Source organism: Desmodus rotundus, chromosome 11 (assembly GCF_022682495.2).
Source record: "Desmodus rotundus isolate HL8 chromosome 11, HLdesRot8A.1, whole genome shotgun sequence".
NCBI classification, from domain to species: Eukaryota; Metazoa; Chordata; class Mammalia; order Chiroptera; family Phyllostomidae; genus Desmodus; species Desmodus rotundus.
The window spans coordinates 31,830,177-31,857,101 of NC_071397.1; the positions used below are offsets into that span (position 1 = coordinate 31,830,177).

The 26,925-nt window shown below is 43.9% G+C and overlaps 3 protein-coding genes and 2 non-coding genes across 5 annotated transcripts; 1 reads left to right on the forward strand and 4 right to left on the reverse strand.

Annotated features, from left to right (window-relative positions):
• Nucleotides 1-611: 611 nt before the first annotated feature.
• Nucleotides 612-1,550, reverse strand: DPPA5 (developmental pluripotency associated 5). The gene is made up of 3 exons (XM_024576584.2): nucleotides 1,439-1,550; nucleotides 1,175-1,354; nucleotides 612-743 (listed from the first exon to the last, which is right to left on the reverse strand). Exons 1-3 carry the CDS (start codon nucleotides 1,548-1,550, stop codon nucleotides 685-687), a joined length of 351 nt encoding a protein of 116 aa, XP_024432352.1. The 3' UTR covers nucleotides 612-684.
• Nucleotides 1,551-9,797: 8,247 nt separating this feature from the next.
• KHDC3L (KH domain containing 3 like, subcortical maternal complex member) lies at nucleotides 9,798-10,889 on the forward strand. The gene is made up of 3 exons (XM_024576590.3): nucleotides 9,798-10,022; nucleotides 10,218-10,397; nucleotides 10,664-10,889. The coding sequence occupies exons 1-3, from the start codon at nucleotides 9,854-9,856 to the stop codon at nucleotides 10,885-10,887; spliced, it is 573 nt and encodes a 190-aa protein (XP_024432358.2). The 5' UTR covers nucleotides 9,798-9,853; the 3' UTR covers nucleotides 10,888-10,889.
• Nucleotides 10,890-16,157: 5,268 nt separating this feature from the next.
• On the reverse strand, nucleotides 16,158-16,260 carry LOC112319376 (U6 spliceosomal RNA). The gene has a single exon (XR_002976323.1). It is a non-coding gene; the product is annotated as a U6 spliceosomal RNA (small nuclear RNA).
• A 1,446-nt stretch (nucleotides 16,261-17,706) lies between these two features.
• Nucleotides 17,707-17,840, reverse strand: LOC112319389 (small nucleolar RNA SNORA33). Its single transcript, XR_002976332.1, has one exon. It is a non-coding gene; the product is annotated as a small nucleolar RNA SNORA33 (small nucleolar RNA).
• A 3,063-nt stretch (nucleotides 17,841-20,903) lies between these two features.
• Nucleotides 20,904-22,121, reverse strand: OOEP (oocyte expressed protein). Its single transcript, XM_024576591.3, has 3 exons — nucleotides 21,935-22,121; nucleotides 21,538-21,717; nucleotides 20,904-21,151 (listed from the first exon to the last, which is right to left on the reverse strand). The coding sequence occupies exons 1-3, from the start codon at nucleotides 22,119-22,121 to the stop codon at nucleotides 21,072-21,074; spliced, it is 447 nt and encodes a 148-aa protein (XP_024432359.1). The 3' UTR covers nucleotides 20,904-21,071.
• Nucleotides 22,122-26,925: the final 4,804 nt, after the last annotated feature.

The window sequence follows — 26,925 nt, forward strand, 5'->3', positions numbered from 1 at the left end:
CAGGGCACATGCCTGGAGTGCAGGCCAGGTCCCCAGTAGGGGTGCATGAGAGGCAACCACACACTCTCCCTCTCTCCTTCCCTTCCCCTCTCTCTAAAAATAAAAAAATAAAATCTTAAAATAAGTAAGTAAATAAAAGTGAAAAAATTAAACTGCTACACTGAGAAGGCACTGGCACTTCTGTATTTGTTTTGGATATTTTTTTTCATCTTATAAATTATGTTAACCTATTACAGGATTATTATTTTTTTAAAAGTCCAGGTCATTTCCAAACAATATCACATGTCCCTTAGATTGACCAGTTTTTGATTGGAGCTGCATCTCAAAACTTGGCTCCCAGACCTCGCCCCCCTTTTTAATCTAGCCAGGAGTGCTCTTGGACCTCTACACCTAGCTTTGGGGGTTCAATTAAGGCTTAAGTACAAGGTCCACCTTAGTTGTTATGTTATCTCCAACACTTCAACCACATGTCAAGGAACTACTATTCATTTAAAATTTTATTCTTTAATTAGCAACCTTGGGGAAAAGTCACCTCAGGACACAAGAGGCAAATGCAGAAACCCACAACAAGCTGTTTTCCTGGTCAAGCTGCAGCGCAGTTTACACCGGAACAGACCCTCTCCAGCTCCGGCCACAGCCTGTTGTTCACATCCTGGTCCCAGGTACGTCGGTTGCAAACTGACCTCACTTCATCGAAGGGTCTAGCTCGAGGGCATTCATGGCTTCCTCAAGTCTGAGCATCCCTGCACCAGAAAGCAACAGTAGGTGTGCGTGAGGAGAGGACAAAAGCCTGGCCGGTCCACGGCCTCTTTCAAGATCCTGGCCAGGCGTTCTCCGCCTGAGGTTCTCAGGCAGCTCAGAACGTGAGGCCACCGGGCCCGTTCCAACAGCCTCCAAGCTGGGCATTGTGCGGGGAGCCAGGGATGAGAGCTCAGGAAAGCCTGCCCTACGAGGCCAACTCCGGGCCACCTCCCATCATAGTCGTACTCCAGGTCCCTAGGACCGGCCGACAGTACTACCGAAAGAACCTCGGGGACGGCCCGGACACCAAGTACCCCTGGGGCGCGGTGGCTGCCGGAGGGGATAGGCTGGGAGGGGTGAGGCGGGCCGAAGGAGAGGGAGCGAGGCTGCGTTCCTCTACCCCTTCCGCACCGCCTGGTAAAGGGCCGCTCACCTCGCTCCTGCCTCAGGCGGTGCCTCTCAGCCATGGACTGGAGCATCCACTTGGTTCGGAGCTTGTACATGTAATTGCCGTAAACCACGACCTCGGTGAAGTTCGAGGATTCCAGAACCTTCAGCTCAAGCATGGCTTTGCTCACTTGCTCGATGTACGGGATTCGAGATCCGCCTGGGCCTGTTTAGAGAGGAAGGTGAGCGCCGGGGCCCAGGGCCGAGACCCCGCGGTCGAGGCACCCGAGTCAGGACTGGGTTCACTCACCAAACATGGCTTCCAGCAGCTGCGTCTGGACCTGGAACACCTCGGGATCTTTCAAGTCTTCCGGAACTTTCACCCACGGTGGGATATCTTTCCGTTTCGGCAGGGTCCCCATCTTGCGTGCCTCGAAACGAAAATCACGCTCCGAGTTAAGGTCTCCCAGAGCCGCGGCGCGCGAGAAAGTTGAACACCTGGGCAGGTCCCGCCCACAACCAGGCCCCGCCCCGGAAGGCCCCGCCCCCGGCCTGGCGGCCCAATCCCGGGCTCACAGGGCTCCACTCGCGGGCCCTCTGCCTGCGCTCTGGGGGACTACGCTCTTGCCAGCCCTGCTGGGCCCAGCTGCCTCCAAGTGTAGGAGAGTTTCCGGTTTCCACGTGCGTTGACGCGCGTTTTCCCCACCAGAAGCCCTGGGCCTTGGGAGTGCATGGGCTGATGGCCCGACTCTTCCCCGAGGAAAGAGTGGTTGGGCCTGAACCCCGGAAGACGGAAGTCCAGGTTTGAGTGTGCGAGAACCACCCAGAAGCTACCAAATCGAGATTCCGTCCTCCCACGTTCCAAAGGAGGGTCCATTTCTGGCTGGACCCCAGGGCTTCACAGGTCAGGCGACCCCTGAAACTTCTGGGAACTCAGAACTGATTCCTGCCGCTTAACAAAGAGGAAAACGAGATTCGAAAACTCATTACCATCAAGGGATGTGATGGGGATCAAAGGCGCTCCCACTGTTGGAGTTGCTTGAAGCCCCAAGGACTGGAACTTTTGAATCTACTACGATTTCGAAGCTCATCTGTGCCGGGCTTGACCACTGGGACAAAACTGTGTGGTCTAGCCCTGGCTACTGTGACTCAGTGGGTTGAGTGCGGCCTGTGAACCAAAGGGTCGCCAGTTCTATTCCCAGTCAGGGCACATGCCTGGGTTGCAGGCGGGGTCGCCAGTTGGGGGCGTGGGAGAGGCAACCACACATGATGTTTCTCTCCCTCTCTTTCTCCCTCCCTTCCCCTCTCTGTAAAAATAAATAAAATCTAAACAAAAATAATAACTACAACTGTGGTCCAGGCTTCTGACCCTGAATAAACTTGTTTATTCATTAAAAAAAAAAAAAAAGCATTGCTTGAAGCGATGTACTACATTCACCCAATGAAGGTATGATTTCAATGTTTAGAGCTTCAGTGATGGAGATGAAGCTGGTTTTTCCCAAGGCCACATTCTGGTAACATCTAACACCCCCTCAGCTGACTATTATGACCATTTTTTAGGGCATATTTCATCACAATCAGTGAAAAACTATGGGTTCTTTTACAACCGCTGGTGTAACGAGTTTTGGGGAAAAAATGTCTAAAACTCTCAAAAAAATGGCTAAAACTCTAAAATTCTAAAAGGGTACATACCTTCTGAATATCCAATTCCTCAAGGAAAGAAACTTTCATACAGTTCCTGGAAAGGTATTGAGGAACTGGATATTCAAAAAGTATGTAAATTCTAGCCCATAAATTATGAATTACAAAGAAGATAATGTTGCTTTACAATAGAGACTTGAGAGACAGATGCCACCTTAACCAAAGACCAACATTAGCATCACCAATAATGAGACAAATGGACTCCTGGGTTGTCATGTCATGAAAACAAACAAACAAAAACAGAAGACTTTTATTTATAGAGAGACAACTAAATGCTATGCATGAACAAAATCCTGTATCAAAGACAGAGAAAGGACATTTCAGGACAGTGGGGAGAATTTTAATATGAACTATATTGTAAAATACTATTCTATAACAGAACTTCTAGAGTAATAAATGTTATTATGTAAGAGAAGGTTCTTGTTTTCACACAAAAAAAAATGCAGAAATGTGTGAAGTGTCGATACAATTTACTTACAAATAATTCAGCCCCTTAATAAATGAAATTCCATCATTTTCTATGTATGTAGAGAGACAATGCGACAAATGTCAACAGTTGGTTCTTAGTAAAGGACACTACTTTTCTGTAGTTTTGAATTGTAATGGAGTGGGGGAGATAAAGTACTAGTAGCTAATAAAATGTAACTTTTGGGGGGAGAAAAAGTGTAACCCGTCTCCCCAGTGAGGACTTCCCCTCACCATGCTCCCTAAATCACACACACACACAAACAAGCACACACACACACGTCATTTCTGTGGCTGGAAGTTTAATACAGTATTTAAAGAAGCAGATAGAAGGGTGCAGAAATTGTGTCCAACTTAAGGGTATCAGAGATAAGCCTGCAAACTACACAAACTTATTTTAAACTTGTAAAACTGTACAGAGACTTATATTGTTGGCTCAAAAAGCATGACCATCAAAAACTTTTTCAATAGTAATGATTAATATCCCTTCTAAAGAGCTCATATACAAAGACATCGACACAGGTATGTCATGTCAGCAGTTTATAGGAGGCTGTTTCCTCACTCCGATGATTTGCCATTGTTTGCCTTGCCACTGGACTGTGGATACCTTGCTGTTTTTTCACTCACACATTTTGAACCTAAAATCTCAGATTTACAAATAGCTGTTTTGGAGGTCTGGTTGGAGAGTGGTGTGATTTTACTAAGGGGAGTTAGATCCCCCTCCCTAGTGTCTTCTCAGAAAGGTGCCACACCAACTCCTTCCTGCTTGGGGGATATCTATCTTAATTTTGTTATCTCCCAGAAATAAATTGTGTCTCCAAGCACACCTACTTTTAGCTTCCCAGTCTGCCCCTGAGCAACTGGTTATGAGTATATATGAGATGAAGCCACTGAAAATTCATTCAGTCCCAAATGTTACCTGCCTGTAGCTTTTAATTTGAAGCAGGTAGGAACTCCATCCAGAGGCCCTGGCACATTCACAAACACCATAGCCTCCCTTTCTCTCATTCGGGTTACTTAGCCTACTGGGCCAGTACTTTGACTGCTGGGCAGCAGAAGGTGAAAGTAGGTTTTCATTGGAATTTCATGGATATCCTCCACCATCCACCTCAGAGATGAAGCAAGTAAGTGCCAGATACAGGAACCAGAGGTGTCAGAGACACCCAGGGTTCACCCCCTGGCTTTCTGGAAACTCAAGACACATCCTAGTCAGCTACACCTGGACCGAGATTTGGCTTCCTTCCAGCCACCCACCCTGAGGCGTGGCAGTGTGGGCAGGAGGAGGCTCCAGAGCAGACAGCAGGACCAGGTCCCTAGAGACGATCACTCCTTCCAACCCGAGGGCACACAGCGGCCTTTTATCTGGACAACCATCCAGAAGTTCCCCGGGGGCCGAACGGAGACAAGGCTGTAGAAAATTGGGGACGCTGTCTCGGGAAAGACAGTTCCCGCAACACGCATTCCACTCCTTGTCTTTCTCAGGAAAAGGCTGCTGTCGGAGGCTGTGTCCAAGGATCCTCCGCAGGGCCCGGGGCGCAAATTTTAAGGGACTTTGGAGGAAACGGTTCCATACGTCCAGAGCAGTCACCGCAGCCCAGATATCCTAGACCAGTACATCTTCTTTCTCCTCCCTCTGTCCGCTGTCAGGGTTCTAGCCCATTATCTTGGGTCTTCCCAAGGGTTGTGCTGGGGAAGCGGCGTACAACCCGCGAGCGCTTCGTGCTTGCGGCAGGGAACACCCACCATATCTAGCCTTTGCGGAGCCAACTTTCTGTCAATCCGCTCAGCCTGTTTGGCTTCCGCAAGAAGAGTCCTCCCGAATCTCGGAGCGCACCCAGCGCTCTCAGTACTCGCAAAAGTGCCGGCACTCTCGCCCGGGCTGGAGTGGCTCGGTTGGGTTGACCGCCAGCCTGCCGCCCCAAAGTCACCGGTTAGATTCCAGGTCAGGCACAGGCCTGGGTTGCCTGCCAGGCCTGCGGTTTTGGGGGTGCGAGAGGCAACCAATCGATGTTTCTCTCGCACTATACGTGTTTCTCTCCCTCTCTTTCTCCCTCCCCTCCCCTCTCTCTAAAAATAAAATCATAAATAAATAAACAAACAAATAAATAAAGTGCCGGCACCTCAACGCCTATAAGCAGCGCCCAGCTCTGGGAATGCACAGGCCCCCATCACCCGGGCGGGGAACTCGCACCGCTCGCTCGGGTGGGGAAGGGGAACTGGAAGTCAGGCAGGATCCCACGACCCCCCACCCCCACTCCCCACCGCCCATCAGGCGGCTTCAGCTTCTCAGGACAGTGTCCGCCCCTAGATTCCCGGGCAGGTAGGAGCAGCAGAGTTGGGGATCAGGCAGAGGCCCCAGGCCTCCAGCCCTTACTTCAGAAACGGCCGTCGAGGTGCCTGCTGGCCGCGACCCGGGGCAGCCGTCTGACTCGCCTCCTGTGCCACGGGCGTCGGTAACAGCCCAGTGTGGGTCTGCCACTTTCAAGTCTAGACGCACCTCGTGCACCCTCCGGAAGAGTCTAAGGAGAGCAGTGCCCAGACCTGGGGAGATCAAGGCCGTAGGGTTGGTGGACCCCTCGGGCTGCTAGTCAGGGTCCAACCGCACGGAAGAGAGTCCGCGGAGCCCGGCTCTAAGCACAGCTGGAGGCTCTAGGAAGGACCACCAAGAAGGGCGCAGACGCGAAGTCGGCTACCGGGAAGAGGCCTGGGACCGACTCTTTCTCTCCAAGAATGGGCACCTCGCTGTGTGTTAGCCGTGGAGTCCGCAAGGGCGCGGGCTGCAGCCACCATCCGCGCTTGCAGTTTCCTCCGCGGAGGGAGCCCGGGAATACGATCCACCTCCATTCTAAGCCCGTTTCTATTTCAGTCTGTTCTGTTGGGCTTTGGCCATGCCCGGGCCCTGGGCAGAGAAAGGACAAGCTCTTTTGCTCGGACACCAGGTAGACGTGGCACTGGGGAGTAGTTCATTCACAGTGACCCCCCCCCCCCCACCACCACCACCTTCCTGCAGGCCTAGCCGATCCAGACAACCCAACTTCAGGGCTAGTTTAGGACCCAAAGCAATTACAACCATTGACTGACCCCCTGCTGCACACCTACCTCAACTTCTCTAGCACCTCCAGGACTGTCAGGCACGTCCGATTTCTTACTCGCTGTGACCCATGGGAGAAGGCTCAATGCGTCCACATCTTGAAACTTGGGGAGAGAGGTGGAAGACAACCTAGCTAGAATGTGAGAGTGAGAATTTTCCAATGGCATAGATAGTACTCTGCCAATTTACATCTTACTTAAATTGCTATTAAGGCTCTATGATATTCAATCCAAGGTTACCATCAGATTTTGTTGGCTTCCACTCATACACTGCCTTGCGTTAATGAGAAGGCCATATGGCTCATCAGCCCTGTCTGGGAGTCTGTAAGATGGATGCCCACAGAAAGAATTATAGATGAAAGGACAGGTGAATTTTTAATACTCTGGCTATTTATTGACCTATTACTTTTTTAAAAAAATGTCCCTTGAACATTTGGAGGGGGGTTACTTGATTGGATGCTAGAATTGAGAGCAATTTTTGTCCTAGATTTCAGTTGTTACTTTATTGTAAAACATTACATTTAAAAATAAATTGGTTTTAATTTATACTCCAACCAACTAGAATCCGTTGTTCCATGGGATTTTACATAACACAGCCTGCAGTATTAAAGAGCTCCTCAAGCTTGAATGTATAAAAGAGTCGCTTTGGAATGTTGTTGTTTTTGTTGTTGACTTTCTTTCCAAAAGAAGTTGTTTCAGTCATATTCAATATTATTTTGTATTAGTTTCAGGTCTACAGCATAGTGGTTAGACAATCATAGATTGTACTTTACAAAGTGTTCCCCCTGCTATTTCCAGTACCCATCTAGCACCATGCATAGTTATTACAATATTATTGACTATGCTTCCTATACTCCACTTTACATCCTTGAGGATCTAGTTAAAGGTTCCGTGGGTCTGGAGCAGCCTAAGATTCTTCATTTCCTTCATTCTTCATTCCCCAGGCGATGCTGTTGCTGCAAGTTAATGGATCAAATTTGGGGGCAGCAAGATTATAGATGCCTCAACTATCTACCTAGGACCATATCTAGGAGATAAAACTCAGTAGATAGAAAAGTGTGAAGGAGTTACCAAATTTTCTAATTAGTGTTCTCTCAAGCTCTGAATAAAAACATGTGATGTCTTAACGTCTTGGTCTCCATACATTTTCAACATGAGGGAATCCCTTAAATAGCCTGCCTTGCCCTGACTGGTGTGGCTCAGTTGGTTGGGCATCCTCCCCAAAAAGCAAAATGTCACCAGTTTGATTCCCAGTCAGGGCACATGCCTGGGTTGGGGTTGGGGGATGGTTGGTCCCTGGTCTGTGTACACAGGAGAGGCAACCAATTGATGGTTCTCTCTCACATCATTGTTTCTGTTCCTTCTTTTCCTCTCCCTTTCCCTCTCTCTAAAACAAATAATTTTTTTTAAAATAAAAATAAGTGGTCTGCCTTACCCCTGACCCTACCAAATCCATCCTCCCAGTCCCCTGATGAAAGAGGAGCTATTCATTACTATTGGTCAATTGCCATTCAAGGATGTGAGTCCCAGAACTGCCAGACATTCTGATTTTTATATGAAATCTCCCATTTTTACAATGTTGGCACCTGATTAAAAAATTGAATTAAAAACTGGTGTGGATACAACAAAACACATTTGTGGGCATCAGTAGGCCTGTGGAAACCAGTCAGCACCTCCAAAGAGTGTTATACCTTCCAGGTCTATCTGAATCCTCAGCCTCCAGGAAACAGTCTGCTCGAGAGGGGTTGCGAAGCCTCAAATCTAATCACGCACCACTTTCTCTCCATCTCAGATGCTTTCCTTCCTCCAGAGGTACATAACCTCCTTTGCTTCCATCTTGTCCTCTGTCAGTTCTCTCTAGGTTAATATACAGGCTTAATGCAATTCCTATCAAAATGCCAACAAGATTTTTTGTAGATACAGACTAGATTATTTTATTTTATATATTTTTAGAGTAGACTATTGTAAAATTTATATGAAAAGGCTAAGGAACTAGAATAGCTAAAACACCTTTGAAAAGAAAAAGATCGGTCTCCCTAAATTTATTATTATAACTAATAATTAATTATTATAATTATATTATTATATGATAATATGATAATATTATGATTAATAATCATTGTTATGATTGTTATAGCTATTATTATAGCTATAGTGATCAAGACTTTATGGTATTAGCAGATTAAGTGTAAAATGTATAGCTATAAAGCCTTTAGGGAAAAACACAGGAGTAACACACATAGAACTGCAAGTATCCTCTATGTCAACTAAGGAACAATAATATCATCCTATATAATTTTGGTATAAGAAATAGATTTCAGACTAGAGATTTTCATGGGGATGCTTCCTGGATTGGATTCTTCTTGGCAACACTGATGAGACCTCAAATTTCAATTTATAGTTGCTACGTTAGTGACTCCATAAGTTCCACGGGAGACGGTTGTAGAGCCCAGATCCTTCGGTTAAAGTTATATATTCACCTGATTTTTCTACCTACCCATGAAAGTTTGTAAATCCATACAATGACCTTTTGAATTGATTTTGCCCTTCTGTGGCTCTTAATTCATATTCTGCTTAGGTCTTAAGACTGTGGGCCCTGTCAGACACCTGCAATCTTCTCATGCACTTCTTTGGCCAACAGAACTCTCATGGAGGACGAAAGGATGAGCCTGAGTGAATTCTGGGAATCTCAACTCCCTGGGTCTGGGCATGACATCGTAACTACCGATGTGAGAGCTATACAGCTTCATCTTCCTGAGTAGCAGTTAATAAGTAATACTTTAAGCTTGACAGAAAAACAAATCAAGAAATGGAAATATAATTGTGTTAGAGAATTAAGGCATCAAAAATTTCAAGGGATTCCTCTCTAATGTCCAAACCACAAGCACCACCTGCTGTTAGCTGTGCTCACCTGTCTCTGACAGGTTAAGGAAGAAGCTGGGAATGTGGTGGCCTGTGGTGAGAGAACTCACTGGCCAGGGTTCAGGAAGAAGTGGGGGATTTTAGCCCTTGAGTGCCTTTCTTACTCCTTGAGGATTTGCGCGCTCGCGTGTGTGTCTTTAACTAGGTTTTCTATTATAAAGTTGTTACAACCGTTCAGGAATGCTAAAATAGTCCCATTAGAACTGAAAATCACCCCGATTCCCAAATATATCAGTTTCTTTCTCCGCAGATATTTTCCCGCTGTTGGATCTTCCCTACTGCAGTGGAGCTCCGCCTCTCCCTCCCAGGAGGCTGGGGGAAAGGGCGGAGGCTAGAGAGCGCGTTTGCACCCCATTTTGGGGAGAAGCGGAACTGTAGAGTTTGGGAGGCAAGGCCTGGAATCCAATGAGAAGGGCGCGGACGGGGAGGGGCTTGCCCCAAGCCCTTGAAATAAGGCCCAGGCGTGGGAGTAGCTGCCGCAGCCAGGCTCACCTGCGACCTTCCGACTTGCGTCCACAGCCGCGCTCCCTGCGAGGCGGGCCGCAGCATGGCCACCCCCAAGCGGTTTCCAACGCTGGTGCAGCTGGAGCAGCGGGAAGGGACGCTATTCCAGATGCTCAGTAACATCACTAGGAGGCCCTACTGGTTCCACTCCGAGTACCTTAAGAGTCCGAAGGCAGTTCATCTCGACGCGTGGCTGGTGGAAGCAATCTTTGGTGAGTGGCCAGAGAGGGGAAGTCAGTGCGGCTTCCTTCCCCGACTCCTACCAACCCCATCCCCCAGGCTGACCGCATCTCAGGGCAAGCCTCTTCCGTGGACCTGGCTGCACTCCAGTGACACCGCCGCCTCCCCCTCCAGTTGCCTTCCTTTCCCTTGTCCCACCCCTCACGCCCTCTTCCCCACCCTCGCAGGCCCGGGCGGAGAGCACATCCCGCACGTCGAGTGTGTATCGCAGACCCTGCTTCGCATTAATCAGTGGGACCCTGAAGGCGAGGCTGAGATCTTGATATTTGGTCGGCCTTCTTACCAAAAGGACGTGTCCAAGATGATCATGAACTTGGCTTACTACCACCGCCAACTCCGGGAGCAAAGTACGGGACCGGGAAGAGTGAAGGGAACCCTGGATAGATCTTGGGTTCCTTAGGAGGGATGCTGATGCTTCCTGGATGAGCCCGGGCAGCGGTCCCAACCTCTTAGTCCGCTGGGAGTGGGTTTCCTCTTTACAGGGGATCTAGAAGGCCAAACTGACCCCGCGCTGTCAGATTCCGGGCCCCCACCCCCTCAGCCTGAACGATGACTCCCAATGTGGAGAGAGTACGGGGACACAGGTGCGGTCTCCTCATTGCTTTTCTTCCAGGCTCAGGGAGGACCGCTGCTCAGGAGACCGAGACCCAGCGCTCCCCTGCTGCAGCCCGGGAGGCAGCGATCCAGCGCTCCCTCGACCAAGTCCGGGAGGCGGTGACCCAGCGGTCCCCCGACGCTGCCCCGGAGGCGGCGACCCAGAGGTCCTACGACGCTGCCCGGGAGGCGGCGACCCAGAGGGCCCACGACGCTGCCCAGGGCCCGGTTCCCAGGTTATGAAGTCATTTCGGGGCCCGGGGTGAGAGCCAGGGAGCATTCAAATGGAAACCCTTGTCTAGAAGATGTGAGTTGCTCTTTGTTTCCTCTCCTCCTGTTCGCCCCACGTTAAATGTTTACAAACACGAATTTAAAAAGGGCTAACAAAGACTAGAACGTCCTTAATAAAGAATCGAACTTCCTACAGTCTGTTGATTGGCAGATAGAGGGGGAGGGAGAGTACCTTACTCCAGCTGCCAATATCTGCTCTAGGCCGCTTTGTATCTACAAGCAGGTGACACCTGTTGGATTTGTAGCCGCCAGAAGCCGTCTTCACTGGCAGGTGCTTCCTTCGAACTCCTTAACTGCACACACCTGGCTTTGCCGGGAGAGAGGTCCTTCAGGCCCTTCGAGCCTGTCCTCACCCGGAAACCTCTGCAGACCTGCGGTGTTTTTAGTCAAAGACACAAGGATTTGAAAACTTGGTTCCTATCTGGGCAGGCTGAGTATACTGTGCCGCGCTGCAAGCTGCGACTTCGCAGCTCGGGCACGCGTGGGTAAGGGGCGGTGAAACTGGGAGAAACAGCCTGGATTGCTCTGCTGTCCTCAAGTCTTGCCTGGTTCATCCGGCCTTCAGTGAGGTTTGACTCCAGCGAGAGGTAAACAGTGCTAGTGACTCATAAACACAGCAACCAGCTGTCGCAGGGCACTCTGTCACTGTTAAAAATTTGACTTACAGTGTAAATTTAAGGTATTTAACATGTTAATTTGATACATTTACATGTTATATGACTATCATTGTAGCGATAATTAACACCTCTTTCAGGTTTGGCTTCCCAGCTGCCTGCTAGAAGAAGGAAGCAAACTGTTAACAGTTGGGCGCTCAGATTAGAAAACAATAGCAAACCCAATCTTACTGTGTTAGAAAACTTATGTATTAAAAATTCAAGGGAACCTACCTTTAAAGACCAGGGGAGTGGTATGTCTATCATAGACCCTTTGGTTACCACTAATAGATGATCACTCCAATTTTAAATAAGCATTTATTTTATAGTAAGAATAAAGATACATAGCAGAATTTACAATAGGTTATTAACTATTTTTAGAAGAGTCAAGAAAAGCCAAGGTACTTCAAGATCCAAGATCCAATATGAGTGTAGACTCAAAGTTTCAGCTGAGGCTACAGAGTAAACAAGATTCAGTGTTCATCCCCCTGGCCCCTCTAAGGAGTACCCACATGACCAGAAAGGCAGATTCTTTCCTTTACAGGAAAGATTGCTGAGCAGTAAGTAGCAAACCAATGGGAACATTTAGGAGTCTCTGTGACTATTCCGAAACTTTCACAAAAACTCCCTACACACACAGACATATCCGAAATGATTTGAGGGTGGGGGTTGGTAAGATTCAGTAAACATCATTGGTTGCAGGTTGGAGAGATCAAGAAAGAAGGAAAGGTTGAACTTTAAATAAAAGCATTCGGTTGTGATGACATATAAAATTCTTTGTGCATGTATAGTGTTGATTTAAAAAATTTTTTTTAATTTACTTGTAGAGGGGAAGGGAGAGAGAAAGAGGGAGATAAATATTGATGTGAGAGAGAAACATTGATTGGTTGCCTCTTGTATGCAACCTAACCCATTACCCAGGCATCTGCCCTGACCAGGAATCGAACCAGCAACCTCTCACCTAGTGGGAGGATGCCCAACTAAGTGGGCCACACTGGTCAGGGCTGGTGTTGTTTTTTTTAAACGTATAGTCTTCTAACCGTGGCATGAACCAGTGCCATCTGAGTTTTCACCCAAAGTCCTTATCTTACAGACCTCCCTATCTGCCCTCTCAAATGTGCTTTTACAAAAAATCACCTTTCACAGTTTAACTTGTACTTTTCCATAATTGCACATACATTTTTTTTCTTCCAGCAGCTTGATGGTCTTCACTATGGGTACACTTTAACCTTTCCCTTACTACCGGCTGATTAGTTTCCCAGATTTCTTAGTTACAAACCACTGCGCTGAATTTCTATTTGCATCTTTGTGTTCATGTTGGAATATGAGGTGGGGCAAAAGTAGGTTTACAGTTGTGAATATGCAAAACCTAAGAGTTTACTCTTGTATCATTTATTAATTGTATTACTTTCCATACAAACAACTGTAAACCTACTTTTGCCCCACCCTGTATTTCTACAGAGAGCTTCCTAGAAGTGAAATTGCTGGATTAAAGAATGAGCACCTTTAAAATTTACTGCCAAACTCTTGTACAAAATGTACAAAATGGCCATAACAATTTATTTTTCCACTACACAGTATGAAAGCTATTTTCAGTATACTCACCCAAACGCCATGTTACCAATCCATTTTGTCCATATGTGACTTTTTAAATTTTTTTCATTATCTACCCGTCTATTTTAACCATGTAGCTTTATAGAAGGGCAAGCCCACTCTCAAAGTTCAAATTGGTAGTCTTGGTCATTTTTTTTTCCCCAAATGAAGCAACTTGTTAAAGTACATAGAAAGATGATTGAGGGAAAGGATAAATGTCTTCCAGAAATATTGGTTTCATCAAGGTACACTAGCGTGCTTGTTTCATTCTTTAAACTGCATGTGCATTCTATGTGTACAGATGTATCTTACCAGGTAAAAGATGGTAAATTATATGCAAAGACTGGTAGCCGAAGCCCAACGCACTCAGTGGAATGTTATCAAGGAACAAAGGCAAAACCTACAGGAGTCTAGAAAACAGTGATTCTTTTCTGTACATTTTTATGGATAAAATGATTGATGGCTAATAAAGAAGTCAGACTAAACAGTTTTTGATTAGGCTGACTAGAGGCATCAAAGAAAAACGTTCATTGTTGACAGAATCTGTGGAAAATTGAGTTCAGCTATGGAACACATGTGACAGCCTTTCTCAAAGTTCCCACAGCCCCGCTGTAGGCCAGGTCAGCACTGCTTCCCTCATTAGAATTTCTCAAGTCCACACTTTTGATCAAAACAAGGCCTTTTAAAATATGACAATGGGACAAAAAAAAACCCCAAAAACCAAATCATGCACCTCCTGATGTGACCCACTGAGGACACAAGATGATTTGTGTAGTATTTTTGCCAAAAAAAAAAGTGTATAACCTAGATCTAAGCATGAGGAAACATCAAAAACAAGAGCAGGATTGTAAACGAGGGAAAGAACACTGCACAGTCTGAGGACGGCGAGCACTGCTTACACATTTTGGGTGCAGGGTAAATTGGTTGGCAGAAAACGGTTTAGTGTGGACAGTCTGTCTTTGCGCGGGCTTACTAAAGAATACAAATGGAGTCTCTGCAAAATACTGAAAATTTAGCCTCGCCCTGGCTTAGTTGGTTGGAGCATAGTCCCATAACCGAAGAATTCAATTCCAGGTTGAAGCACATGCCTGGGTTGTGGGTTCAGTCCCGCGGTCCGGATGCGTATGGGAGGCAACTGATGGATACTTCTCACATTGATGTTTCTGTCTCCCTTCCTCTCTCTAAAAGCAATGAAAAAAAAAGTCCTCAGGTGAGGATAAAAAAAAATTTAGTCATGGAGCATGTGACAGTCTATCTCTGTTATGTCTGTCTCTGTACTTCTGTTCCTACTTCAGATTTAATAGACAACTGCACTAGTTACTTTCCTCAGGAGTTTTCACTAGACAACCCAGGAAAACCTTATTTACAGCCGGCTGGATTCCTTCTGGAGCACTTGTATAATCAGGTTTTAAAGACCCTCACCTGACAGCGTCACCCCTTTAAAAAGTGTTTGTGATTAGCCTTGGCTGGTGTGGCTCAGTTGGTTGGAGTCTTGTCCCATGGACCAAAAGTTCGCAGTCAAGGGCATATACCCAGGATGAAGGTTTGATCCCTGGTCAGGTGCACAGAAGAAGGCAGCCACTAACGTCTCTCTCTCTCCACCCCACCCCGCTTCCTCTCTCTAAAAGCAATGGGGAAAAAAAGTCCTTGGGTGAGGATTTTTTTAAAAAGTGTGATTATAACTGGTACTGCATTGAGTTTTTAGATTAATCTGGGAAGAATTGACCACGTCTGTGCAACACTCTACTTTGCTATCCATTTATTCAGTTGTTTTCCTTCTTCCCTCCTTCTCTCCTTTGTCCTTTTCATATTCATTCATAGATATTTCAGTTAAAGGAATAAAGTTTCTATATTTTAACAGAAATAAATTTTCATTGCTCAGTTGATTGAGCATCAATCCAAAAAGCAAAGGTCACCAAAGGTCCTGGTCATACCTGGGTTTCAGGTTTGTCCCCCAGCAGGAAGGGGGGTTGGTAGGGGATGGGGGGAAGGAGGCAACTGATCAATGTTTCCCACATTGATGATTCTCTCCTACTCTTTCTCCCTTCTGCTCTCTCTAAAAATAAGTAATCTTAAAACAATAAATTTTCATTATGCTGAAGTCGAATATAATAAGGTTTTTATAGTCCCTAAGGCAAGTAAGAAAAAAATCATTTAAGAAACAGTAATGAAAATGGTATGTAAGAGCTGGCTCTCCCTCCTGGGGACGAGCACACCCTCACTTTCCCTTCCTCCTTTTCTTCCCCCACAGGCGTGCATCTTCTAAACTCCACGGGACCCCATGAGACTTGCAGCCGAGGGAGAAATGGGCAGCAGCAGCTTGTCCCAAGCTAACCCCCTGAACCTGTCCCCAAGGCTCTCTTTTGTCTGATTCTCCAGTGAGGACAGCAGCGCTGCCTTGCCTCACTTCTTTCCTATAATATTTCTAGAGTGCCAAAGCAGCCCCACCTAGCCTCTCTCGTGTTGCTTCTTCTAGCCTCAGCCTTCCTTGTCTTACTGTTGCCAGCTTTAATAAGCATACACTCAAAGGGGGAAAAAAAAGGTATATAAGAATATAACACAAAATCAGGGAGGAAAAGAACAAAAAAAGATGATAGGAAACAAATAGCAAAATGGCAGACAAATCCAATCATACTGATAATTACATTACATCTGAATGGACAAAATCTTCCAATCAAAAAGCAGAGATATTCCAACTGGTTTTTAAAAAGCCAACTTCAAAAGAATACATTTTATATTATTCTATTTATATTAAATGTTTAAAAAGGCAACTTTGTAGAGACAAAAAGCACATTGGTTGCTCGAGACAGTAGTGGTGATTGATTGCAATGCACATGGAGAACTGGGAGTGATTCCCCAACTGGTCTGTGGTGACAGTGGCACAACTCATAAATTTGCTAAAAACATTTTTTGCATTATACACTCAAAATTTTATAGTATGTAAATTGTAACCAATTAAGCAATTAATTTTTTAAAAAATATATGGAATGCTTCACAAATTTGCATGTCATCCTTGCACAGGGGCCATGCTAATGTTCTCTGTATCGGTCCACTTTTAGTATATCTGCTGCTGAAGTGAATGTAGCAATTAAATTTTTTAAGTGTGTTCATTTTAGAGAGGGGACGGGAGAGACAGATACAGAGACAGAAAGAGAAACACTGATTTGTTCCACTTATTTATGTATTTATTGGTTATTTCTTTTTTAAAAAAATATTTAATTATTTTTAGAGAGAGGGCAAGGGAAGGAGAGAGAAACATCGTTTGGCTGCCTCTCACACACCCCTAACTGGGGACCTGACCTGCAACCCAGGCATGTGCCCCGACTGGGAATCGAACTGGTGACCCTTTGGTTCACGGGCCTGTGCCCAACCCATTAAGTCACACCTGCCAGGGCAGTTGGTTACTTCTTTCATGTGCCCGAATGGGAGACTGAACCCTTCATCTTGGCATATCAGGATGACATTCCAATCAACTGAGCCGCCCAACCAGGGCCACAATTCAATTTTTAGAAATTGCAGTGCAATAGTACTCATACCCAAAGTCTCTAACGTGAAAATTCTGAATTTAATCTTTATTGTATTTTTTCCATTACCATTTAGTCCCCTTATACCAGCCCCTCCCCCCAGCAATCACCACCCTGTTGTCCATATACATGAGTTCTTTTTCCTTTTTGCTCAATCCCTCCAAAAAATGAAAATTCTGACTGTGGACATAGGGCAATTGGAAGTCTGATACATTGCTGGAAGGAATGTAAATTGGTTCAATCACCTAGGCAATTTGAACTTATGCACATCCTATAACCCAGCCATTCCGATCTTAGATGCATACTCAATAGAAATGCCTGTATGTATGCACCAAAAGTCATACACGAGAATTCCCATTGCACTATTCAGTATAAGCCCAAAGAGGAAACAACCAAAATGTACATCAACAGAATAGGAAACTAAAGTATAGTTTTTTCATACAATGGAACTATAACTACTTGCAGCATGGATAAATCTTACAATTCCATTTGTATTTAAGTCAGTATAGTAGTTACCCTTGGGGAGGATGCAAATGGATGCTTCTGGAGTGCTGGTAATGTTTTTTTCTTCTCTGGGTGCTGGCTACATGGATGTGCTCTCTTTGTATTGTTTGATGAATCTTCACACTTTGGATGTGCATATTTTTTAATGCTATGCATCAACAAAATTCTTACTAAAACAATAGAAAATATTTGGAATTATGGAAAGGTACTTGAAGGCAACATATGGGAAATGAAATTTTGAATTTTTTAATACTTTATACATTGCCTTATTTTTATTTTTTTATTTTTTAAATAACAGAAATTTATTTTTTTCACAGTTCTAATGGCTGGAAGCCTAAGATCAAAATGTTGACAGGTTTGGTTTCTCCTGAGGCCTCTCTCCTTGGCTTGCAGACGGCTGCCTTCTCACTGTGTTCACGTGGTCGTCTCTGTGTGCGTGCACCTGTGTGGTGCTGTCTCCCTCCATATCCCAATCCCCTTTTCGCTTTCCCTCCTTTTCCTATAGCCATTTTCAGGGACCTTAGTTGAGTTCATTGTCTTTAAGGCTCGTAACATGGCTTTACTATAACTGCCAGCTTTCTCTAAATTTCTGAGGAAATACATTCAGGTAAGCAGACTCATTGACTGGCTTTACATTGCCTGATTTCTAAAAAAATATTGAACATGTATGCTTATCCTCAGAAAAATCAATAATGCTATTTTTGTTTTGAATGTGGTACTAGTAAATATGTTTTACTTTAGCAACTTGTTAGAAAAAACATTGTCTTATTCCTCAAATTACTGTGGATTCTTCACAAATTAAGAGGTTTATTCTAATTCCTCTTAAAAAGAAGTCAAAATAAGAAATGAGTCTGAATTCAGTTGCACAGAAAAATAAATGCAAGTGGGAAAATATAGTTTAGAGGTAAGAATTTGGATCGTAGAATCCATGTTTTGGTTCAAATTTCACACCTCCCCACATCCTAGCTCTGTGACATTAGCAAGTTTACTTTTGCTCCATGAATCCTGCTTAGGTGCTTGACCCAGGGCCTGGTATATGATACAAGTTCAAATAAACATAGAGCCCTGGCTGGTGTGGCTCAGTGGATTGAGCACAGGCCTGCAAACCAAAGGGTTGCTGGTTGATTCCCAGTCTAGGCCACAAGCCTGGGTTGCAGGCCAGGTCCCCAGTAGTGGGTCCATGAGAGGCAACCACACAGTGATGTTTCTCTCCCTCTCTTTGCCTCTCCCTTTCCCTCTGTATAAATAAAATCTTTTAAAAAGAAATTTAAAAAAACATGTAGCTAATATTATCCCCAAATTCTGATAGATAGAATGACAGAGCAAGTATACTTTTTTAGATATTAAAAGATTATGAAGGTAGTAAAAATACTGCATTAGCAGATGGAAGAAAGGGAACACAGAAAAACCATATTAGATGTTGTAATAGTTTGCAAAAGCACCATTATAAAATAACAGCCTGGGTGGCTTAAACAACAGATATTTTTCTCAGAGTTCTGGAAGGCTTGAAGTCCAAGGTCAATGTGTTACCAGGTTTAGTTTCTTCTAGGCCTTTCTGCTTAGTTGCAGATGGCTGCCTTCTTGTGGTGTCCTCACGTGGTCTTTCCTCTCTGCTCCACCGACCTCTGTCCACATTCCCTTTTCTTATAAAGACTTATCGGGAAAAGGCCCACCCATAAAACCTCATTTTACCTTAATTATCTCTTTAAAGGCCCTATCTCCAACTATTGGGTTGGCCAAAAAGTCTGTTACATTTTTTCAGTATGATGGCTCTAGTGAGTGTTTCACTGTCTTTAACTTCATTAGAAACAATTTTGTTAGATTGTATTGTGACAGCTATAATATCAACATACATTAACAAAAACCTATCAGAATTGGTGAATTTTTGTGAAGCCATTTTAATATTGAAGATGGGAAAAGATATGGAACATTTTCAGCCTATTATGCTTTATTATTTCAAGCAAGGTAAAAATGCAACTGAAATGCAAAAAAAGGGGGGGCAGTGTATGGAGAAGGTGGTGTGACTGATCAAACATATCAAAAGTGATTTGCAAAGTTTCTTGGTACTATTTCGCCAAATGATTCTTTGCTGTGGGGCTGTCCTATGCATTGGAAGATGTTTAGCAGCACCCTGGTCTCTACCCACTAGAAGCCAAAAGGGGTAGATAGCTGACATACTCAAAATATCCAAGTCGATGAAGTTATTGGTGAAAATGAAAAATCTGTCTTTTATTTAGGGGAGAAAATAACGGACTTTTCGGACAACTCGGTACCCTTATATCCTGAGATAATGGAGCTAAGGAGTACAGGATCATTTAGTAATTTTGAATAATTTGGGGGAAATTGGAATGAATTTTAAGCATAATCCTCTTCTTCAAAATACAGTCCCAAATGTTCAATGGTTTTGTAGAAGTCCCACTAGAAAAAACCTGCATGAATATTTCTCAAATTTCTACAGAATGAGAGAAAGCAGGAGTTCCTAAATTTAAAAGTAAGGGATGAGGATGAGGGAAAAAATCACACAGAACCAATGATTAGTTTAACTGTATACAATAATTTGTCATATTCAAAAAATTTGAGAATCAAAGAATAGAAAATATTACTCTTAATGGATCATTATTACAAAAATCTTATACAGGTAATAAAAATCCTCATATTCAGAGTTGTAAAGAAGTAATGATAGGAATGAATAAAGAAAAATGTAAAAGCATTTTATAAAAATGTGAAGCAAAGTAGGAACATGATCATTATTACTTGTAATCAAAGAAGTATATTTTAAAAGAGATGTGTGTGTTTCAAAACCCTTGCAAACAATGAAAATCCTTTACTGTTAAGGGGTAAAGAAACAGCATGAGTTAAATCAACTCTAACTTTGGTCTGAAGTCACAGAGCTTTTGGCACCCTCTCCCCACAAGAGTTCTGCGTCTGAAAGTGAAGAAAGTGGAGACAGCAAGGGGTTGGGCTGTTTTGTGCAAATTGGTCACAGCATTGTCACTGGTAATGGACAAACCAACCAGCCGGTGCAGGACACCTGTGCAGGTCTGCGGGGGAGAGGGAACAGAACACCTTCTCTTGGCAGAGCTGCCCAGGATCTTGGCTCTTCTCTGGCGAATCCAGCGCCAACAAAATGATGCGAATCCAGCGCCAACAGAATGATATGCTAATGGCCTCACCTTTCCTGTCGGAACCCACGCCAACGTGCACAAAGGCTCCACTCCCGGCACAAGCACACTTGGGGCTACTCCGGGCCAAACCAGCAGCAGCTTCAAAGGGTGAGCCTCAGGGCAGAATCACTGGAATTACCTATGGCCTTGCTAGAAATGCAAATTTGCGGGCTCCATGTCCTGCATCGGGATCACTTGAGGACCCTTAAAACTGCTTTGGAAAGCTCTCAAGGTGATTGTTACACACGTTAAAGTTTGAGAACAAATGATGCAAAACAAACCAACAATCAAAAACTCAAAGCTTATCGACCCTGCATCTCTGCCTCCTGGACATGAGGGTCTGACTCTGACCATGAACTTATAAAAGGGTTGGTAGTTTCAATATGGTGGAGACTAAGAAACGAACAAAAATTAAATCACTGCCTATCAGGCCTTTTACCTACCCCACACAGCAAGACATGCATGAACAGTCAATCTTTTGTAAATGTGTTTAATTTTAAGTGAGCAAAGTACTTTGTGCCATTGAACAAAAGGGGGAATTCATTTCTTTACTACAACAGCATTTACATTTGCATCAAAATAATCAAACCACTATCCATCGAGTAAAAGGAAAAAGAATGCTGAGATGTAAGGATACTTCCTTCTGTTGAACTTCAGCAGCAGAAGCAGGTCCGTTCCCATAATGCTCCTAACAGTACTTATCCAACAGGAAGCTGGGGAGTCTGGGGACCTGATGCACGTGCCTTCAGAAACTCCTCAAGCTGTTTCATCTTCTCATCTGGATAAGCAAAAATGCTCACTGTTTCAAAATTACTCGGTCATTGCGGGGGGTGGGGTGCAGGGAGGAGAGCGAGGAGGGTGGAGGAGTGGTGCTGGCAGCATCATCTCTCAGGGTGGGGGCTCTGAACTTGGGTCTGTAAATGGTGGTGTAAACAAATGGAGGCTGGCAGGGGCAGTGATGGGCCCGAAGCCTCAGATCTCAGCTTACTCCAAGGTCCTACTTGGACTCCTCACTAAAGGATGCCCACGGGCTGTGTGCAGCATACTGGAGTTGGGACACTGCAAAAGGCATTGGGAAGGTAAGAAAGGCTGGAAGAAAGCCAGGTACGGCCAGGTGGTTCACCTGTGGTTTCCCCTCCACATGCATGTTTCAAAGACCCTCACCTCGCGCACGACGTTCTCGGTACCTTGACGCCAAGCTCAGGAGCAGGCTCTTCACGCGATTTTGTACACGGGGCTGTCCGAAGACGGTGATTTCGACTACGTTCCCAGAGTTCACTATGTCCACCGTCAGCAGGACCTGGTTCATCCACTCTATTTCCGGGACGCTGGCTCGGTCTGGGCCTAAACAGGAAAACAGAGAGTCTAGGGGGCGCCATGGTCCAAGGTCAAGAGGGTCTAGATTTGAAGGGAATGTCGTCCGGGGAAGGGAAGAGCTGGAAGTTGGAATCATGGCGTCAAACGTGGCCAGCGAATTTGTGAAAGACCTTGGAGAGCTGCCCTGCCAGGCAGCTCTACGACTGGAGGGGGCCAAGCCACCCGCACGACTGGGATCGCTCACCAAAGATCGAGTCAGCCAGCCATGCCTCCAGGTAAAACACCAACGGGTCTCTCAGTTCCTGCACAGGAAACCACCATGGCCGGGTGCGAATCTGCGGCAGTGGAGGTGGCATCCCCAGCAGCCCGTCCAGGGACTGGGCGGACATCCGCTGATCACCCTGGACCGCAGCGCCTGGCTGGCCGGCCATGCTAGGACCAGCAGCCCAGGAGCGAGACGAGTTAGCGCTCGCGGGACTCCAGTAAGGGCGAAGGCTGCGCCCAGCTTTTGTGGTTTCCAGCAAGCCCCCGCCCCCGCCCCCGCCCTTCCCGGGGTCCCCCCGCCAGCCCAATTGACGCTGCGCGCTGCGCGGAGGCGCAGTGGAGCGCTTCGAGCTCTGCAACAATCACCTGGACTTCCTTTTCATCATAGAATTAGTGTTTGGCTCCAGCTGGGTCTCAGGGTGTTCAGCCGTCATCTCTGGCAAGTAAGGTACCAGCCTCCAAGGACCCTGCCCCCGCACACAGCTGACTAACAGTGTGGTTTGAATTGGTGACTTTGTTAACTAGAAATCACTTTCAGTGCCTAGATGAAGGTTTCTATGTTACCTTGCAGAGGTAAGTGGGTAAATCAGGCCCAGGGCAAGCTCATTGAATCTACATTTTTCTCTCTTCTGCTCCCTGTTATCTTCCGAATCTCTGATTGGTTACTACTTCTAAATCATTCAAGCAAGTGTTTCATATTTCAAAAAATAAAAGTCAAAGGTGTTCCTTATAGAAAGCAGAGCAAGTATAGACAGATCCTGTTTACTTCCAAAATCCTAAGACAACTAATGTTGATGCTCATTTCTTCCAAATGTTCTTAATTTTAAATTTAAGTTAAAAATTTAAATTATGAAAGCTTTCACGCATTCAAAAAGTTATATAACAAACACCCATGAATAATGCCCCACCCCTGCCCCTCCACCCCAATGAACAAAATGTTATTTTCCCACATTCGCCTCAGTCCTCTCCTCTTTACAATACGTATCACTAAACATCTTTCCTTTCCCTCGCCACAGGAAATCACTGTCCTGAAGCTGGTATATATCATTCCATGCATGTTCTTATCCTCTTTCTAGCCCATTTCTAGAAATATTGTTTGGTAGTTTTAGGATAGATAGCATCTGCTGTACAGACTGTTTTGTCTGTACAACTAGCTATGTGTTTGCTTTTATAATCACGTTAGTGGAAAATATTGACCACTTATATACAGGGGGTAGTATTGACGTCCTGAGTTCCTGCATCCACATCATCTAGGCATCAACAGTTAGCAGTAGATAACCTGTGTGAGAGAAGATATTGGATCTGACTTTAGTGGACATTTTTACTTCTTCAGTTTAATTTAAAAAGTCAACATAATAATGCATGCACATTGTAAAAGATGTCTTGAGGATATAAATATGTGAAAGTTTTTTTCTTTGATGTATTTCAATCTCTTACCAATCTTTTTTCAATTGTGTGTATTCTAAATATCTTCTAGTTTAAATTGCCTTTTCAGTTTCTTTCAGATGTCTTTTGATGAATAAAATTTTTAATGTTAATGTAGTCAAATTCATCAATCTTTATGGTAAGCGTCTTGCTTAAGAAATCCTTTTCTGTCTTGAGGTCTAAAAATATTCACTATACTTTCAACTAAGAATGCTGAAGTTTGTATCTTAACATTTAAATTCTTGTACCATCTGGGTTATTTTTTTAAATTGAGCATTATGTAGGGAAATAATTTTATCCTTTGATAAATGCATAATTTTTTGCTTGAGCCATTCTCTTGAGGATACATTCGACCTGAAGCTATTTCGTACAAACTCCTTGAAATTTTTCAGACTCCTGCATGTAGCATGAGCTAGTCACAAGGCTGGTTTGTACTAATTAAATATTAGATCAAGATATGAGAAAGGTAAACTCGAGACAACTTCCTTTGCCATTCCTATCCAAATGGCAAAGTTTATTTCTTTCATTTATTATTTTGAGTTTTCAATTATTATTTTTATTTATTTTATTTTTTCCATGACCATATATCCCCTCTATACCCTGTTCCATGTCTACCCCCCCTCACTACAATCACCACACTGTTTGTCCATATCCATGAATTCCTTCTTTTTTTTTTTTTTTTTTTGCTAAATGACACTATGCCTCAGCCTGCCATGTACCCCAGGTGTCAACCTGCTCTCCATCTATGAGTCTGTCTCTATTTTTGTGTGTTAGTTCAGTATGTTCATTAGATTCCACATATGAGTGAAATCATATGGTATTTGTCTTTCTCAGACTGGCTTATTTCCCTTAGCATAATGTTCTCAGGCTCATCCATAATGTCACGAAGGGTAAAACTGTCTTCTTTTTTATGGCCAAGGAGTATTCCATTGTGTAATGTCCCACTGTTGTTTTATCCACCAATCTACTGATGGACCCTTGGGCTGCTTCTATGTCTTAGTGATTGTTAATAATGCTGCAATGAATGTAAGGGTGCTTATGTTCTTTCAAATTAGTGTTTTGGGTCCCTTTGTATATATTCCCAGAAGTGGGATTGCTAGGTCAAAAGGCAAATCCATTTTTAATTTTATGAAGTATCTCCATACTGCTTTCCACAGTGGCTGCACCTATCTGCCTTCTCGTCAACAGTGCAATAGGGTTCCCATTTCTCCACATCCTCGCCAGCACTTGTTGTTTTTTGATTTATTAATGATGGCCATTCTGACAGGTGTGAGATGGTATTTCATTGTGGTTTTAATTTGCATTTATCTGATGATCAGTGGCATTAAGCATCTTTTCATATGTCTATTGGCCATCTGTATGTCCTATTTGGAGAGGTGTCCATTCAGGTCCTCTGCCCATTTTTTAAATTGGATTATTTTGGTTTTTTGGTGTTGGGTTTTATAAGTTCTTTATAAATTTTGGATATTGACCCCTTATCAGATGTATCAGCAAATATGTTCTCCCATTCTGTGAGTTGACTTTTTATTTTGTTGATGTTTTCCTTTGCTGTGCAAATACTTTTTAGTTTGACGTAGTCCCACTTGTTTATTCCTTTGTTTCCCTTGCCTGGGGAGATATATCTGAAAGAATACTGGTACAAGCAATGTCTGAGATTTTGCTGCCTATGTTTTCTTCTAGGATTTTTATGGTTTCAGGTCTAATATGTAAGTTTTTGATCCATTTTCAATTCATTCTTGTGTGTGATATAAGCAGGTAGTCTAATTTCTCTACATATTTGTCCAATTTTCTCAACACCATTTATTGAATAAACTGTCTTTAGTCCATTATATGTACTTGCTTCCTCTGTCAAATATTAATTGACTATATAGGTGTGGGTTTATTTCTGGGCTCTCTATTCTGTTCCATTGATCTATGTGTCTGCTTTTATGCCAGTAACATGCTGTTTTGATTACTATGGCCTTAGAGTATAGTTTGATATTAGATAGCATGATTCCTCCAACTTTGTTTACCTTCTCAGAATAGTTGTTATCTGGGATCTTCTGTGGTTCCATATAAATTTTTGAAATATTTGTTCTAGTGCTGTGAAATACATCATTGGAAGCTTGATAGGAATTGCACTGAATCTATAGATTGCTTTGGGTAGTACGGACATTTTAATTATGTTAATTTGTCCTACACATGAACATAGTATGTGCTTCCACATATTTGTATCTTCTTCTGTTTCTTTCTTCAATGTCTTAAAATTTTCCACGTACAGGTCTTTTATATCCTCGGTTAGGTTTATTCCTAGGTATTTTATTCTCTTTTAAAAAATATATTTTTTATTTATTTTTAGAGCAGGGAAGGGAGGGAGAAAGAGAGGGAGAGAAACATCAATGTGTGGTTGCCTCTCACATGGCCCCCACTGGGGACCTGGCCCACAACCCAGGCATGTGCCCTGACTGGGAATCAAACCAGCGACCCTTTGGTTCCCAGCCCATGCTCAATCCACTGAGCTCCATCAGCCAGGGCCATTTTATTCCTTTTGAAGCAATTGTGAATGGGATTGTTTTCTTAATGTCCCTTTCTGTTCATTATTGGCATATAAAAATGCAACTGATTTCTGATATTAATTTTGTATTCTACTACATTGCTGAATTCATTTATCAGTTCTAGTAGTTTCTTGGTGGAATCTTTGGGGTACTCTATGTACAGAGTCATGTCATCTGCAAATAAAGACAGTTTTACTTCTTCCTTTCCAACTTGGATGCATTTTATTTCTTATCTCTTTTTAAATTTTCATATTTTAAAAATATATTTTATTAATTATGCTATTACAATTGTCCCATTTACCCCCTTTATTCCCCTCTGCCCTGTATCCCCCTCCTGCCCACATCCCCCCCCCACCTAAGTTCATGTATTGGGTCATACATATAAGTTCTTTGGCTTCTCCATTTCCTATAGTATTCTTAACCTCCCCCTGTCAATTTTGTACCTACCATTTATGCTTCTTATTTCCTGTACCTTTTCTCCCTCTCTCCCTCCTCCCCCTCTCCACTGATAACCCTCCATGTGATCTCCATTTTTGTGATTCTCTTTCTATTCTAGTTGTGTGCTTAGTTTGTTTTTGTTTTTGCTTTTTTATAGGTTCAGTTTTTGATACTTGTGAGTTTGTTGTCATTTTACTGTTCGTATTTTTGATCATCTTCTTTTTCTTAGGTAACTCCCTTTAACATTTCATATAATAAGGGCTTGGTGATGATGAACTCCTTTAACTTGTCCTTATCTGAGAAGCACTTTATCTTCACTTCCATTCTAAATGATGGTTTTGCTGGATAGAGTAATCTTGTATGTAGGTCCTTGCCTTTCATGACTTGGAATACTTCTTTCCAGCCCCTTCTTGCCTGTAAGGTCTCTTTGGAGAAATCAGCTGACAGTCTTATGGGAACCCCTTTGTAGGTAACTGTCTCCTTCTCTCTTGCTGCTTCTAAGATTTTCTCATGCTGTTTAATCTTGGGTAATGTAATTATGATGTGCCTTGGTGTGTTCCTCCTTGGGTCCAGC